The 18016-nt window shown below is 39.4% G+C and overlaps 1 protein-coding gene across 5 annotated transcripts; it reads left to right on the top strand.

Moving 5' to 3' along the window:
• The first annotated feature begins 678 nt into the window (after positions 1 to 678).
• Positions 679 to 17848, top strand: brd8a (bromodomain containing 8a). Of its 5 annotated transcripts, none has more exons than XR_007114302.1 (20): positions 682 to 1134; positions 1462 to 1558; positions 2509 to 2578; positions 2706 to 2755; positions 2878 to 3000; positions 3092 to 3172; positions 3273 to 3337; positions 4667 to 4815; positions 5254 to 5436; positions 7160 to 7250; positions 8511 to 8654; positions 8839 to 8996; positions 9140 to 9581; positions 9690 to 9733; positions 9857 to 10125; positions 10294 to 10386; positions 13172 to 13240; positions 14392 to 14724; positions 15490 to 15534; positions 15702 to 17848. XR_007114302.1 is itself a non-coding variant. In XM_047606885.1 (20 exons), exons 1-20 carry the CDS (start codon positions 822 to 824, stop codon positions 15759 to 15761), a joined length of 2541 nt encoding a protein of 846 aa, XP_047462841.1. In that variant the 5' UTR covers positions 682 to 821; the 3' UTR covers positions 15762 to 17848. The 5 variants fall into 5 exon arrangements, 3 of the variants coding, with proteins under 3 accessions (XP_047462842.1, XP_047462841.1, XP_047462840.1); XR_007114303.1 differs by having other exon boundaries at positions 14392 to 14748; XM_047606885.1 differs by having other exon boundaries at positions 682 to 846; positions 14392 to 14674.
• The last annotated feature ends 168 nt before the right edge of the window (positions 17849 to 18016 follow it).

Raw genomic sequence — 18016 nt, 5'->3', positions numbered from 1 at the left:
GTACCCACATAGCCTGTATTTAACCCTTGTGGGCTCCACATGGACATGCTGGCTGGGACATCAAAACCTTTTGTATTTAACACGTTCCTTTATTTTAAGTCAGTGTACCTGACGGAGTGTTCCTTTCTTTTACCTGTGCATCAGTGGAAAATATTATCTCCTTTCTGCAACGGTGGCCGTGGCAGCTGTACACTACATCACATCAACATATTCACTACAAGAGTCCCTGGTCCACCTGGATGATTTATTTCCAAACTAAAAACAGACCGGTTTTTCTAGTTTGTGCTCAGTTTGGCAACCATCATTAACAGGAAATATTCCTAGCTTTGTGTGTTCATGAGCTTTCTCGTGTTGCATTAAAATGTTTAAAAGAAAATTGCATTCTCAATCCTTAGTTAGATAATGCATTTTCTGCTACTTTTTTACAACCACTAAAAATATTTACCTGCTGTAATGCAAAGAAAAAAAGGTGTGTTGCATTTTATGTGTTTGACATTTTAAATAATATTTCATATGCATTTAGCTTAGTGAGTTTATATATATATGAACAGCGTGTTAAGGAATAGTTATAACTTAGCTGAATGACAAAAAACACCCAGCTCTGTTCACCACAAAGCAAATTACAGTTGCATAGTTGATATAAAAAAAAGTATGTGTATTATGCTAATATTTTCCACATATTATTATAAAAGAGGACATCTTTGCAAAGAACCAATAGCAGCTAGTTAGTTAGCTGAGTAATGAACATGCAGCTGCCTGCCTCCGGTGCTGTAGCATCATAATCGTGGTGGGCGTGTACGACCAATTCACTGCTAGCTTCAATGAGAAATGACATGGGTGACTACAGTAAGCTCAATGTTCTAGTGTCGTCGGTCGGGTTTGAGGTGACATGAAAACTTTTATTTGCAGACAAAGTCCTATTTAGTATTTGAGTAGCTGGTTTATCTTCAAGTTACCAAATAGCTAAAGCGCACGAGACTTCATCGGACGTCGGCGATTTAGCTAGCTAGTCATACAAAAAATCGCGAAAGGCTCAACATGCATTGGTATTAAGGTCCATAATTGTATGCACGTCATTTTCGCCAAGATGTATGGGATGTCGGGATGACAGGAACATGGCAAACGGGGTTGGAAGTGAGTACCGTCCGTGGCTACGTAGCAAATGTCATGCTATCAGTTAGCGGTGTCTTACTCTTGGTGTTATCACCGCTAACTTGCCTCAGTGGCAGCATCGGCTCAATCCTGTAAGGGTTAATTGTCATTACGAGTTTCAACTAGTGCCAGATCAACAACTGTATAAACGACATGCTTTGCTTGCTGGCGTGGTGGGCGGTTCGGCCGTAAAATGACAATTAATTGAAGCCACGCTCAAGATTAATAGTCGATACCAGGCCTGAGCATATCGTCTGTATTACAATGTTAACTGTCACAGTATGTTTCGTGTTCTGTCCACATCTGTAGAACACAAGCTGCTTGTCATTGGACCAACGGAGCCATGGTCAGTGAGGGAGAAGCTGTGTTTGGCCACATCTGTCATGAAGAGTGGAGACCAGAACTGGTACCGTTAATGCATTTTCGGGGTGATAGGTCATTGTTGTGTGCCATAGCATATTGTATATGTCATAGTCTTTGATACAGTCATACACTTAATGTTACTTTCCAGTTTATCAGGTACACTAGATCTTATCTTTTTGAAGATTATGACCTTTAGTATCTGTTTGAAATATCAAAGAGAACTGCTTTTTCAACTGTTTTTATTTTGAAGACTGTGGTTTGTAGTAGCTTACTACTGAATTGTGTTATGTTCTACTGGCACACTGCTATTATTTTGACATATCAATAGGCTAGGCTAAATAACAGAAATATTTTTGTGTTTAATTCAATTGAGTTGAACAGCATCACAGGCTACATCCTCCAAAATGATCATACGGTTGAATTACCACCTTTCTTGCACTTATTCATCATTAACTGACTATTATAACAGTCCCAAAGCTAAGACTGAGTGCAGGACTGTCATACACTCTCAAACTAAATGCAAATCAAATGTGTTAACCAGAGGTAGCCATATAGTGCTAGTGCTAGTGCTAGTCCATCTGGCATGCTGTCCCTATTTTTGCATAAATGAACAAGAGAAAGACCAAAAATAATTCAGAAACAAGCTAAATAAAACATTATATGCAGTAGTAAAAGGAAAGGCATTCTATTATAACGGTCCTGCAAATGCCCCTTCGTGATTGTTATAATCTTTCCTTTAGGTTGAAATATTCAAATGTATTTTCAGCTTAGAGGATGTAGTTTGTGGTGCTATTAAATTGGATTGAATTAAACCCAAAAAGTGTTTCGCTTATTTAGGCTAGCCCACTGTCTAAAATAAGGTTGTCAAAATAATAAGACACTGTGTCAGTACAACGCAATACACTTTAAGTGCAATTTTTCACATTTTCACTTTCACGTAGACTTTAAAGTCTTTGTAAATGTATTACATCTTAGAAAATGTATTCTCAATAGGGTATCTGTCAGTCGAGCAATCAAACCATTTGCAGAACCTGGGCGGCCACCTGACTGGTTCTCTCAAAAGGTATGACAAAATTTGAGCTCACTCTCTGGACACATTCTTTAATTCATAATCTTTGCAGTATGTCCGAATCTGTATTATATTTGTTTCTGTCATTAAGTTTTCTCTATCCTTCTTTTGGTCCCCACAGCACTGTGCCTCCAAGTATTCCGAGCTCCTGGAAACAACAGAGGCCCCAAAGTGAGCACATAAGTGACTTTAACCTCAAATACACGTTTGCAGACTTGCAAGCAAGATGAATAGATGATGTAGCACTGTATACTGGAAAACACTGCCATGAACTAATGTATTGTTATCACTAGGCGGAAACGAGGTGAGAAAGGTGAAGTGGTGGAGACAGTGGAGGATGTGATAGTCCGCAAGCTGACAGCTGAGAGGGTTGACGAACTAAAAAGACTGATCAAAGAAACACAGGAGAACCACAGGTAGCACGTCTTCATAACCCCCAAGAAAAAACAACAAAGTTTTCATAAAGTATGTCAATGAACTCAGCTGCTTTGGTGCTATTTTTAATAGGAAGCTGAAGAGAGAGGCTACACTGATTCAAGCAGGACATCTAGATTCCAAACTGGAAGAGTTGTGGGATGAAATTCTGCTGTAAGAATAAAAAAAAAAATGTCTAAAATATTTTGCTTGTTGTAAAGCTTAGCCATTAAACACTATAAGAACTTAAAATGATTGTGTATGTATTTGTCAGGAAGAAGAAACTGGAGGAGGAAGAAGCAGAGCTGAAAAGAAAAAACACAGATGCTGCTTATCAGGGTATCCCCATCAATTTTAAAAACAAATCTAGGAGAAGACATCAAAAGTATATTTACTTACTTAGACTGCTCACCAACAATTTCATGCTCGCTTTCTCTAGGCTTCATCCCTCATTCAACCTTTGCAGGATGTGTAACAGATTTTAGGAGCTTTAGATCTATAATATTGTACTGCTAAGCTGGCTCACTGTATTACTGTGTTATTGCTAACAATACTCAGGGGAAATAACTTCAGACATACATTTGTGCTTATATTCTCACAAATAAGTGCCACTGAAATCAAGTTGTATAATAACGTGATTTGTACAAGTAATATATGAGCATAATAATGTGACAGCGTTGTATTTGGTCTATTTATTTTGCTGTATCCAGTTAAGTGAAATGCTTCTCCAAAACCAGTAGCATTCATTCAGAAGGGACCAGCTGTCCAAGGGTACGTATTGTACTCAACTTTTTGACTGGTAGATCAACCACTTTAGACCCATGCTGAGAAATGAGGGTACAATTTTCTGTTTTTTAAAGGGTCTGTTCAGACCTTGTATTAAGATCCTATGTGGGCTATCCAGTCACAAATGGCCAGTGTAAAAGACAGGTGTGAATACCTCCAGGATGCATTGAAATCACATTTGAGAGATTCATCTTTGGCTATATTTGGAGGTACTCTGGGCTGCATATGTCCACGTTTTGGTAGGGTGAATGCAATGCATCCATACATCAAAGACCACCAATACCTATACTATCTGTTCATTAGTAATGAGAGCCTTTCAAAATATCCAGTCCTTATAACTGTTATAACTGTTATTAACCAAATAACAAGAATTAACAGATGAAAATATTTAATATGAATACACAAGTGTGATTTTGCCATTAAATGGTGTATCCACAAGTGGTTAATTATTTATGTCATCATGTTGATGTATGAGGAGTATTTCCTCAATCACTGATGTATTTATTTCCCTTTATTACTGGAGGTTATGGTGTGTATGGGAATGTTCAGGGTTGGAGTTATAATCTGAGTGTTGTGCAGGTCAGTAAATAATAATGTGTGTCAAAGTCATGACACACACACATAAAACAGCTTTGTTCTTGATTATGGAGATGCAGTAAAAATCCATTAGAGATAAGATGCTGTTACCGTATTTTCCTGTGCCCCAGATGATGTCACTGTTTATTTGCATTCAGGTCACACTACTTGAAGCTGGTGACTTGCGATCGGTAGCCCCGATTGGGTCTTAATGCAAGGTCTGAACAGGCCCAAAAAGAAAGTTGACCATCAGCTTTTATGTAACAGATAGGAACATGCTCTCTGTGCTGCTCCTCCCTCTTTTAGCCAGACAGGTGGCAAAGAACACGCCAAAGCGGATGCCCAGTGTCTCCCAGTATCTGCATTCACCCTCAGAGTGTAACTCCCCAACCCAGGAACTCGCAACCGGTGACCCACTCGAGTGCTTGATTCTGGACCTTACATCCACAAAGAATGTAAGTCCCTGAAAGTTAATAATGTTCACTCCTTGAAGTCCTCACTCCAATTGCCTATAATTCTTGAAATTGGATTAGAATATGTCATTAACAGCTATTTACAAAGGGATTCAGTCATATCTGACCATTTTCTTAAAATAAACACATACAGACACAAAAGAGAATAGTCCATTGTAGCCACATTTCACACAGTTCTTAGCAGAATGAATCTGGCAAAACTCCATATCATTATGAGTCATGCTTTAAACAATTCTGAGTAAAACATACTTCAGCATGAAATTGGACAACCAATCAGAGCCATGTTATTGCATACAATTCAAATCCCATGGCATTCAGATGATATGTATGAGTATGTCGCTGTTACTCTGTTCTTAAAACCTGCCCTTCCCAACAGTGTCACTCCACACCAACTTCATGTTTCTCTACATGTATCTCTAGGCTTCAGGAACAGCCAGGTTAATGACATTTCCTGGATCCAGTAATGATGAAATCAGCCATGGATCACTTCTAGATGACCAAACCCAAAAGAAACTGCTGGGCCAGAAAGCCACACCGCCACCATCACCACTCCTCTCAGAGTTACTGAAGAAAGGCAGTATCTTGGCCACAAATTCCCGGCTGGTATGTTGGGCGACTCACATTATGTGCCAGTAATTAACATCAGTGTAGACTTACTATCTTTAGATGAGCTTTTTTAGTTACTGTGTATTTAGAAGTATTTAACAGTTTTGTTGTTTGTTCATTTTTTTAATACTGTTCCTTTACCTTGCAACAACCTCTTCACCTTCTAGGACAGCTGTATGAGGATACAGTATCATGTATTATAGTGGACATTTGCTTGTTGTGACTTCAGTGAGAGTCACTGCACCCTACGCAGTGACTGCTTAGGCTTAAGCCTGAGGAACTAGTTCAGTAGATTCCACCACAGAGAAACCCTCTATATTATTACGACTGCAACTTTAGCAAACATACTATCATTGTGGTTGTAACCCTGGCTGCGCTTGTTACATTTGTTACAAATATGGCTGAAGCTTGTTTATTTCTGTAACACTATAGCCTTGTTACTGTATTCCTGAACTCCTGTGGCGTGTCGGTAGCACATAACACAGAAGCACTGCAGGCTCAAACTATAACGTAACCTTAACACAACAGACCAAAGCTGCACTTGAAGTAGCAATAATAACATAACCTATCTACAGCTTCACCTGTCACAGCCAGACAGAACAGCTACACCTGTTGTTCGGATTGGCAGCTGGATTCAGTGAGAGACTGGCACTTGATCAACCAAGCATTACCCGTTAGGTCAGTTAGTTTTGGCTGGTGTTAACACCTCAGTTGCACTCTGACATGGAACAAATCAGCTGAGCTGAACTGCTGATGGTCTCAGCCCACTGTAACCAAGCAGTTTACCTGATGCAGAATAGTTTGTTGTATGCCTCCAGAGTGTCTCTTGATATAGATGCTCAGCCATACAATGAACACTGGTACATGAACCAGGGAACACACGCTGCTGCTGATTTTTAATGTCAGATGTTTTTATTAGAGCATGTTGTTGTAATGTAATACAATTATATCACACACAGTGTACATCAAAATAGAAACTTGTGCATTGTGCAGCTGGGACTTTTTTTCCCAAAACATATACAGTGAAAAATTAAAGATTAGATAAATGCAGGATACAGAATACAGATGAAAAAAAGAACTAAAACAAAAACAGAACTTGCGTAAGTATAGTGTGCATTTGTTTCCAAATGCGCACTGTACTATGGATCCTCACATTGCAATTATATAAGCTGCTGCTGATTTTTGATGTGTTCCTTCCCTGAAGTCCAGTTTTCCTACATATATCTACTAACGAAACTGTTTGCAGACACGTGGGGGTGTCCTGATTGCCCAGTGAACACAAACCAAATAAACAAAACAATCAGCATATTGCATAAATTACTCCATGAATTGGAATTAAATATAATCGTACAGTAAGCACCCTTACCGTAGGATGTTGCCCTTACTGTAATGTATTTCTATTTAAGGAAACCTGTTGTGCTATTGTAACCTTGTATTGTGAGTGTAACTTTTATTAGATTATTTTCCCTACAAATAAGTGGGGATTCTAGTCAAATTGTAGTGTATCATGTAGATAGTATTCCTTAGATTTGTATTCCTTTATATTAATTTTAAATAATTTAAACATTGTGAATACAAAATCTACGATTAAGATTTCAGATTTATGTGCAAATCATAAATTATATTTTGTATTTAACACATTTTTAACACACAACTAGAAAATGATGACAACCTGAGTGCTCTTTAGTATAATAATAAATGATGTGTATTTACATCTCAGATTGCAGAGGGTGACGTACCTTCTGGTAATATGACAGGAGCACACGACTTGCAGTTGGCCACACCATGTCAACCTCTTTCTCAGGCAACAGGTATGGATACTGTGTTTGACTGTTTTAATTAATGACTGATAAAATGTATTCATCCCATATTTAGTGAATATACATTTAATTTTGTTCATACTCAAAGAAATACTGATTATATGCGATTCTATTCAAATACAGATGATATTCAGTAGACTCCTCTTTGACATTAACAGTTCAAGAGAGTTTAATTGTGTTTACAGATCAAGAGATCGACCGATATGGAGTTTTTAGGGCTGATACTGCTTTTTATTGCCCTTATTAAACTCAAAGAATATTTAACGCTCTTATGCATACAAAATAAATAGTTAAAAGAGGTAAAGCACAAGCATTTTTCAGCTTCCAGCTGAACACACTCTGCTAGTGTCTGTGGATGCATCTGTCTGAAATCTTGCTGGGGGGAAAAAAAAGTTATATATATATATATATGTATACATATATATCAGCGGCAAATGCGCCCACATATCGGTGCCTATATATCAGCCATGTTAGATTCATCTGAGGGATGATTCTACAGTGCAACACTCAGGGACAGATTTGCTGTGCTGAAATAATAAGTTAATTTTTCATCTTTAACGGGCCTATAAAGGTTATTGCCAATCTTTCTCAAAATGTTAAAGGCCCTTGCTTAAATATCCCAGCGTCTAGTCACCTTAAATATCTTAAATGAGCCTGTAAAATGCTTTGTAGCCCAATTGTCTCATCAGCAATGGAGCTGTGTTTATCTTCTCCTCAGTCTCCAGTATTCATCCATCACCAAGAAAAGTTTGAAATTACTCAGAAAAATGATACATTCCCAGACAGCTTCGTTGTCTCAAAGAACGCTACAGGAATTCTTTCGTGCGATAAGCCATACAACTGTTCAACTCCTCATCTGTATGTGACAGTGTACATTATTTCTCTTTCCTTCTTGTATTCACTTATTTCAATTCACTTATTTTTATAATTCTGTAAATGTTGTGTATATAGTATATTCCTGTTTTCCTGTTATATAGGATGTATGGTGTTGAGTACCTGCGCATTGCTAGTGCAACAGCATTTCCTTTATAAGAGCTTAACAAATGTCAGAGAGAGACATTGACATTTACCTCCCATAATAGGGAGAAATCATTTACTCTTGAATTCTGAATGTATGTTTACTTTCTAAAGTCTGAAAAAGGCCTACTATTGTTCTAAATGTTTGCTCAGACATTTACCATCCGAGTAGAGTAAGCAGTTTTTTCTGCCATGCGTGAGCTAATGTGCGTACTTCTGTGTATGAATGCACAGGTGCCCCGATGTTGTCTCGTCTGCTGGAGGCAGGTCCCACCCAGTTTTCTCCTCCGTTAGGTTTTATGGTCCGTGGAGACTCTGCCTCAAGTCTTCCCTTTTCTGCTGCCACACCTGTAACTGCTGACTCCACTCCAAGCACAGGTCTGTCCAATTTTCACTTGCACACATGCGCACACACACACACACACACACACACACACACACACACACACACACACATTATTAATTTAAATATGCCGAAGGGAATTGAATATACATAAAATCATATTCAAAGACATATTGTAAATAAAGGCTACAGTTGACAATCAGCATTGCCTGTGTGCAGAGGTGGATATGATGGTGCCATCTGTGCCCCCTGGATGCCAGACTGTCTCTGTGAATGATAAGTTGTCAGAGCTCAGCGAGGATGTGACTGTGTCCTACATGGGAGATGAGCTGGACCTTAAGACTGTGGGGGACATTATCGCCATTATTGAAGACAAGGTAAAAAAAAATAAAAAATACAACACATACTATGTTTTCAAAGAACTAAAATCAGCTGTCAATAAACTAAAGCATTTCTAAAACGTGATCTTAGCCTGACTTATTATTGTTGAACATGTGAAGTCATATTTCTTCTTCTACAGGCGGATGAGGCTGCAGAGGCTTTGGATGCAGCTGCAGTTGAGGCGGCTCTCTCCTTGTGTGAAGAGAATGGCCACACTCTGTCTGGTGCCTGGGATGCCGGGCCTTTCCAGCCCCATGAGTCTCACCCCACTGTGCCCGCAGCAGCTCCACAGCCCTCTTCTCTTCACATAAACCTCGAGGGGAGGACAGAAGCTTCCCTTTCTTCTCTTTGCAACAGTCAAGATAACTGTATTGCAGCATTTCCTATGGAACTGAGGAGTCTCCCTCCCACTGCCTCATCCTTATGCAACTCAAAGTGTTTGGAGAACTGCCAAAGTGGAGCACCTACACAGTTAGAGGCAATGAGCGAGACTGGAGAGATTATGCGCCCCAAAAAACAAATTTCATTGAATGCTACCATAAAATGTGAAAGTGAGAAGCAGGCACAGCAAAGACAAACCGGTATGCACGTTCATATTTAAATTATGTTTAATAACATGCAGTTTGCATGCAGCTATGCAATTTGCGTAACTATTTCCTTCTTATTATTCATCTTTACTATCTTGGCAGACTCAGTATTAGAAGATAGCCCTCTGACAGAAAGGCATCCCAAGGTATAGCACCTAACGAGGACAAAGCTAACGATGCTTTTAATTGCTGTTTGATACAGTGTGTAGATCCACAGTGCACCTGTAAGCTGTGCTTGAAACTCTTTGCATCTTTCTCTCACTTTGCAGGAGACAGATGTGTATGATGGGCTTAGTGCCAGGGAAGGAGAGAATGCCTTGGGGATGAAAGTGGATAACAAGGTCAACGGGCCAGAAGTGTGCAGAGAAGAAGAGGGTGATGGAGTGGAGGAGTTCTCATCAGAATTGGACGGGGAAACAGAGCTGGAACCTGCAGCAAGCGAGAGTGAGGATGGATACAGTCTCCACACGGCTTCCTCGTCACTGCAATTCCACACAACGGCAGACTCAATCCCCAGTAGCCCTGCTTCATCGCAGTTGTGAGTGAAACACATTCAGACACATCCAGCATGGAAAGAGTCAGTTGTTTGAGATGGTGTTTATGCATCCTTCACTTTGCTAATGATGTTGTGAAAGCATGTTATTGTTGCGCCACACTGCTTGGTTATAGCTTCTTTATATGCTTCTTATGTACTATCATTATCTAGTTCTGTGTGCAGTGAGGACCTGGAGGCGCTACAGGCTCACAAGATCTGGAAGAAAGCCATTATGCTAGTGTGGCGTGCAGCAGCCAATCACAGGTCAGACTCTCAACAGTAACACTAATGCTCAACCTCTCAGATATATATACATATATATATATACACACACACACACACACACACACACACACACACACACACACACACACACAAATGGCGGGTAAGAAAAGTATTGAACACATCACAATGTTTCATACTAAACATATTTCTAAAGGTGCTATTGACATGAAATTTTCAACAGCTGTTTGTAACAACCCAAGTAATCCATACATAGAAAGAAAACAAAACAAATAAGTTCCCAAATTAGGTTATGTGTAATATTGTAAAATAACAGAGGGAAAAAAGAAAGGGAGGTGGACAAATGCATAGAAAGCCAAGACACCAGCTGAAATCTATCAGTGATCAGAAAGCCATCCTGCCCCTTGTCAGTGCAAATGGATATCAGAAGGCTCAGTCCAAACTGATGGCTTATAAAAAGGTGTGTCATTACCAAGGTGTCACACAAGGAACATCCCATGATGGGTAAAAGCAAAGAATTCTCTCAAGACCTTCACAACCTTATTGTTGCAAAACACTCTGATGGCATTGGTTACAGAAGGATTTTTAATCTTCTGAACGTTCCAGTGAGCACTGTTAGGCCACAATCTGGAAGTGGAAAGAACATCGTTCAACTATAAACTGTCCACGACCAGGTGCTCCTCGCAAGATTTCTGACAGAGGAGCGAAAAGAATTATCAGAAGACTTGTCCAAGAGCCAAGGACCACTTGTGGAGAGCTTCAGAAAGACCAGGAATTAGGCACGTTGAATCTCGTTTGTTGCACAACATTTGGACAAGCCTGTAAAATACTGGGAGAACATAGTCTGGTCAGATGAGAGCAACATTAAACTCTTTGGATGCCATAATACACACCATGTCTGAAGGACAAAATGCACTGCACATCACCCCAAAAACACCAAACCAACAGTGGAGGTGGAAACATCATGGTGTGGGGCTGTTTTTCTGCATATGGTACTGGCAAACTTCATATAAGTGAAGGGAGGATGAATGGAAAAATGTACCGAGACATTCTTGGAAAAATCTGCTGCCATCTACCAGAATGGTGAAGATGAAAGGACGGTGAACATTTCAGCAAGACAATGATCCCAAACACAGAGCCAAGGAAACTCTCAACTGGCTTCAGAGAAAGAAAATAAAGCTGTTAGAATGGCCCGGCCAATCACCTGACTTGAATCCAATTGAAAATCTATGGAAAGAACTAAAAATCAGAGTTCATAGAAGAGGCCCACGAACCTTCAACATTTAAAGACTGTTTGTGTGGAAGAATGCGCTAAAATCACATCTGAGCAATGCATGCGACTAGTTTCTCCGTGCAGGAGGCATCTTGAAGTGGTCATTACCAACAAAGGCTTTTGTACAAAGTATTAAATATCAGTAAGCATGTTCAACACTTTTTCCCTGTGTCATTTTACATTTTTACACACAACTTAATTTCTGAACTTATTTGTTTTGGTTTCAGTATGGATTACTTTGGTTGTTACCAACACCTGAGGTCCATTTAACAAAGCAGCTTTAGTGACAAACCCCTGAGTTTATTAACCCTGAATGCAGGAAACTTTTGAGTTTTCTATTTCATAAAGGGAGGTTACTCAAGCCAGAGAAAGAGGGGTAACTCTAGCCTGTTTCAAAGGGAGTGGTAATTTAAGCTTTCAGTCAGTTACCATAGTAACAGACTCTATGAACCTAACCTGGTCGGGAGCAGGTTTTTCTCAATGAACATCGAGTTTCTCTCTGTCTCCGCCCTCTTTCAGCCGCACACGCTGTTTGATTTCCTCTTTCATTGATTCAGTCAGCAGGCAAGTTTTGGCGTAGCCTTGTTCTGCTGTCTGTCAAAAATCAGTAGCTCTATCAGAAGTCCATTAGGCACAGTAGGAGGTGGCTTTTTTCACAAACATGGCATGTCCTTTTAACAACGATCCCTTGGATAAAGGTGCAGCATTACCGCGCAGGGAATTAAGAGGGGTCACACTGGCGGTAAAAAAAGGTAGCAAAAACGTTGGATGGGGTACGGGGTGCGATTGCATATCTGTCCGTGTGTGTGTGTATGTATGTTGGGGATAAAACAACTGCACAGTCAAATAGCCACTTAATATTTATTTCACAGTGTAAGACATGATCAAAATGAGGTCCCCCCAAGCTGAGGTCTGACCTGTTTGAACAATGTTTTTATATTTCATCTTAAGCCAAGTGCGCTTTTGCCCCTGCAAAATTGCACTTATGAAATAAATAAATAGGCTACCATTCAAGCAGTTTTCCCCTGTAATATTATTGTAATTGTAAAGGACTACATTTAAACTTACGCATTGGCCCAAGCAGCAATGTTCTCCCACGCCGTCTCCCTCTCTTTTGCAGCTGCAGCGGTGTTGCACTTCTTTCTAAAAACGTGTTGAAACTCGCCGTATGAGCGCATTAGGATTTCCACTTCGCGGTTGGTGAAAAACATAGCCCTCCTCTTCCCCGTTGCCATGGTGACTCGTCGAATTGGGGCTCCATTGATGCTGGCTTTTTATAGTTGTGGTCCACGTGCTTAACTTAGGATTAGACTCAGAGTTTGTTGAACCTGCTTTGTGAAACGGACCCCTGGTGAAAATTTCATGTCAATAGAACCTTTAGTAAAACACACTACACACAAACACACAATAGCACCTTTAGAAATATGTTTACTATGAAAAATTGTGATACAATACTTATTTTACCCGCTGTATATACGTATATATCCATGTTTTATTTTTTACTGGAGCATCGTTCATGTGAATCTGTTTTAGGTACGCAAATGTCTTCCTTCAGCCAGTAACAGATGAAATTGCACCTGGATACCATGGTATTGTGCACAGGTAAGCTGTGTCTTATTTTATGTCCTTTTTTATATCACAAGAAAAAGGCAACTTTGAAGAACCTTACAAAAACAACTGCATAACACAGACCCTGTTCAGACCTGGTAGTAACACGTGTTGCTACATGTGCTCAAACAAGCAGCTCTTTGCAGTAGCGTTACTGCAGCAGCAGTAACATTTTGACTAAGAAATGATGTGCAAAAATTCTCTTGTTTCATCCATTGTAGTTGACAATGAAAGCTTTAGCTCCCAGGCAGCAGGCTGCATAATGAGAAATTTATTGCACAGCATGTTCAAGTCAAGTGTCAAGAGGAGATTGTGTTTTAATGAAACGACTGTGTAGGTAAACTCTTGTTTTTTCTCACGAAGAAAACTGATCAGGACTCAACAAGGGGACCAATAAAGAATTGGATTGATAAGCAGAATTGACAATGGCATTGATATGAGAAAATCAAACTAATTCCCATCCCTAGGAACAAACCCAATACACATTGAGGATGCACCTGAGATCCGATCACCTTGTGACAACATTCCTTTGAGAGTTTGAATGCACATGCATCATAGCTGCATTGATGAGCCACCGTCTCAACTGATGTTTGGCCTTATTCACTCAGTTAAAAAAACACACACACCGTTGCTATTTTGAATAAACGCCTAAATAGATGTCTGTTCATTAGTAATGAGAGCCGTTTAAAATATCTGACCTCTTAGCTAACTGAATAATAAATGAATCTAAATGAGAATTAACAAATGCAATTATTGAATATGGATAGGCTCTGTGTAATTCTCTCATAAAACATGTATTGTTGTGTGGTTGTTCATGTTGATGCATGTGTTATATATATTGAGTTGAGTTACCGTATGTTCTCAATAATGACCAGTGTCTGTATTGATATATTTTCTTTGACTGCTGCAACAATGTAGCATATGGGCACTTCCAGGGTTCAAGCTCCGTGCTGGTCTCTGATATAACTACCATCAGGGCGGAGAGAAATAAATATGGTTTTTCAGTGACTTACGAGTGCAAAACGGGATCTCAGATGCTTTTTAATTCCAGGTGTGAGCCGTATTGTGATAGTATAACCCAGGATTAATGTCGTTATCAGGTCTGAACAGAGCCACAGACTCAACTGCAGATTTTTTTTTTACAGGCCCATGGACCTCGCCACCATAAAAAAGAACATTGAGACTGGTTTGATACGGACCACTGCTGAGTTCCAGAGGGACATCATGCTGATGTTTCAGAACGCGGTCATGTACAACAGCCTGGACCATGACGTGTACCACATGGCTCTGGAGATGCAGCGTGACGTACTGGAGCAGATCCAGCAATTTCTAGCAACCCAGCTCATCATGGAGACGTCAGAATCTGGTATCAGCACCAAAAGCCTGAGGGGTCGTGAGAGTGCGCGCAAACAGGACTCTACTGACAAGGTGCTTCACTAGAATTTTGACAAAAGCAGAGTACAGAAGAAGAGACAAGGGTGAGACAACAGGCTGACTTGAAGGTAGAAGAAAGTGATGCCAAACTATATCTGCTAGCCATTTTCCAAGACATGACAATTGATTTTACTGAATTCCTGTATGTATGTAGGAATTTGTTTGTGTACTATAAAAATCCAGCTGCTGGAATTTGGAACATTTGTCATACATCGATAATCTCCTTAAAACAATGTTATTGTATCACACGTTTAGTATTGCCGCAGAATGAAAATGAACTGCCAGATAATTGGCTGAATGAATTACAATTAATATTACTTCATATAAAATATTTTGTCTTACACACTGCAAATCCTTTTCCCAGACATTTCTTAATTTACAAACGTATTCGGATAACAAATTACACATCTAGTTTGCTGAATGTTGATATTTAATAGCATTATGATATTAACTGACATCAGGAGTTGCCTAGAGTAGGATATACTTGTAACACCTCATGCAATGCCTTGAAAAATGGTTGACAAGAAAATATGTCTGTAGTATATAATGTATGTTGTTCCTGAGCTAATGTTACTGGTTACTGGTGCAGAAAAGTAGTGCAGTGACAAGACAGCAGTAGGCAAATGTTTTTGCAATGTTTTGTCAGATTTTGTAGAAATGTGTTCTCAAAATAGTTCTTTTAAAGCTTGTTTCAACCTTTCTCTTTGCTGAAATAGTTGTATTTTTCTTCCTTGCATTATTGTGCTTCTTGAGACTTTTAGGTGCACTTTTGAGTTACAGCTCTGATGTGCATCATTTCCCTCTTTCAGGACTCTGTCTCCATGTCCTCCCCTGCCTTCCTCCTTTCTCTTTTTGTAAGTACCCTATAACCTTTCAAACCTTCCCTTTCATTCTTTTTTCTTAAATGGAACATAATACAAACTGAAATTGTGCGCATCAAAACGAAGAAAAATCTGTCATTTCAGTCACATGTGAAAAGTTTATGTGGTCTCATAGATTGTTTCCTTCTATTTGACTGTAGGATGGAGGCACCAGGGGGCGCCGTAGTGCCATAGAAGCTGACCTCAAAATGAAGAAATGAAAATCACAGCATGAAAATCTTGTCCAATGGTGTCCCTGAGAAAAAGTGAACACACTTATTCTTGCACAGATTCTCACTCTGCATAATGTGCAGTGTAACCTTTACTTGCACTCTAGACTAAATGGGTAGACTGTGATGTGGAGGAGCTCATTGCTTCCAAGACAGCCATACGTACAGACATGGATTACATACTGTATAATCCCAGATTACAAAGGGGCATTCTCAAAGACTAGGACAAATCTTCCATAGACGTAACCGCAGATTTGGATTTAACCGGCTCTTAAGTTTGTCAAGTTGTCAAGTGAACTTACTGCTAGCCTACATGTGGACTGAATTTTAGTTTACTGAGCTCCATGTTGAACTCCAGATTAGTGTGGATGATTTTAAGAAATGCATCATGTCAGTGATAATATGTGAGACCAAAGAGTCTGATTATACTATAATTTCTTTGCCAGAAAAGTGGCGATCAGAGGAGCACAGTCATTTTAAACAGGCACATTTTTGTTACAGACCTGGTACAGTATTATTCATTTAAAAAAATCAAAAGACTTTCATTTCATTTTTAAATATCACTGTATCGCTTGTGTTGAATTTACTTTATCCATGCAACCCTTCCTGTGAAATGGTACATACATGCATATTCTCGTCATTTTCAGTGGTTTTGAGAAAATGTCACATTTTTAAACCGTTTTGTGGACTAAAGTGTTATAACAATAAAATACCTTCCAACCCATTATAAGTGTGAATTTACACAAAATGTTTCCAATCACAAATTGATCAGGTCAGATCTGTCTGTGGGGGATTTAAATAGGTTACATTTCAAATCCTTAGTGTTAGTTTCTCTCTTTCATGAAATTGGTATTGAGCCAGTGTCCACATGGAACAAAGCTGCGAAAAGCTACACCACTACGTTGATATTCTCCCTAAAAGAATACCGTGTGATACACACATTAGTGTTGACACAGAAAAAAAGTGTCTCCACTGTTGTCTTCACACAAATGGGACCATCACATTACTCTGGTGTAGCACCAGTGATTAGTTGATTAATTCAGCCTTCTTCAGTGTTATATAAATTGACAATGATTAAAACTTCTCCACTTTTATTAAGCAGAAGTCAAGACATTTCCAGGTTTGACAGCCATGATGCCACTTTGTTGCTGCTGTCATCTGCCCTCATTTCATTCAGCTAAATGAGCAAATATATTGTGTGAAAATTGACCAACAGAAAGTTAAACCAGACTGTGATCTATTCAACTGAATGAGTTATCTCAGAGCAAAGCTTACAGTGGTCTCCAGAAGTGTTCAGACTCTTTTTCGTTTTACACATGAGCATTTTAAGGCCATTAAAGTGCGTTTTCCTTCCACTAATCGATACTCAGTTTCACCTACAGGGAAAATGTGTTTTACTTACGTAAATATTCAGCTCCTTAATTCAGTCCTACTGGGAATTGTAGTCTTCTTTCTACAAGCTTTGCATACTGGGATCTGGGCAGTTATTTCATCACTCTTGGCAGATCCTCTCAAGGTATGTCCGATTTAAAACGTTTGTGAACGTCTGTCTTCAGGTATCTCCATGGATGTTTTTTGGGGTTTAAGTCTGGACTTTGGCTGACCCACTCAAACAAAGAGGCAGGTCCTGAATCCCCATATCTGAACACAAGCTCTGTCGGGTTCATAATCGCCTCTAGGCCTTCTTGCTGGCCAAGTTTGCCACTTTGGCCAAATATAATGTAGGAAGGCTCTTGCTTCTTCTGAACTTCTTACTTTTCAAGTTCCGCGCTGCTCCCGTGAAGGTTTAGAAAATGATTTGATGCCCCTGATCCATGCCTCACCTACAGGTCTACAAAATTTTCCTTGCATTTCCTGTCTTAGCTTTTGTGGAAACACGCAGTGCTTTGTAATTTTAACAACTTAGATTTTTTTTTCTCTCAGATATGATGATGGTTAATGATAAACGTCTTACCCAAAGGACTACAATTGAAAGTTAGCCAGCTGGCTAACACCGGCACATTTACTACTAAGCTGATTAATGCGCAATGTCTTTTTTAAACAAATAAATAAATGAAATGAAATCATTGCATCTTACATACGAATGTATGATCACTTATGGATTATGGATCGCTAAATGAGCGTAACGTTTGTTTTTTTGTAGGAACGTCTCATATAGGATAATTTCCTAAAAGGAGAAGGTTTTCCATTAGATGCTCAAAGCACTTAAAATTGAATGCATTATTCACCCGCTCACACAGTCACAC

Source organism: Mugil cephalus, chromosome 15, assembly GCF_022458985.1.
Source record: "Mugil cephalus isolate CIBA_MC_2020 chromosome 15, CIBA_Mcephalus_1.1, whole genome shotgun sequence".
Classification (NCBI taxonomy): Eukaryota; Metazoa; Chordata; class Actinopteri; order Mugiliformes; family Mugilidae; genus Mugil; species Mugil cephalus.
The sequence above is the reverse complement of the archived record's forward strand: the minus strand, read 5'-3'. Positions and strand labels throughout refer to the sequence as shown.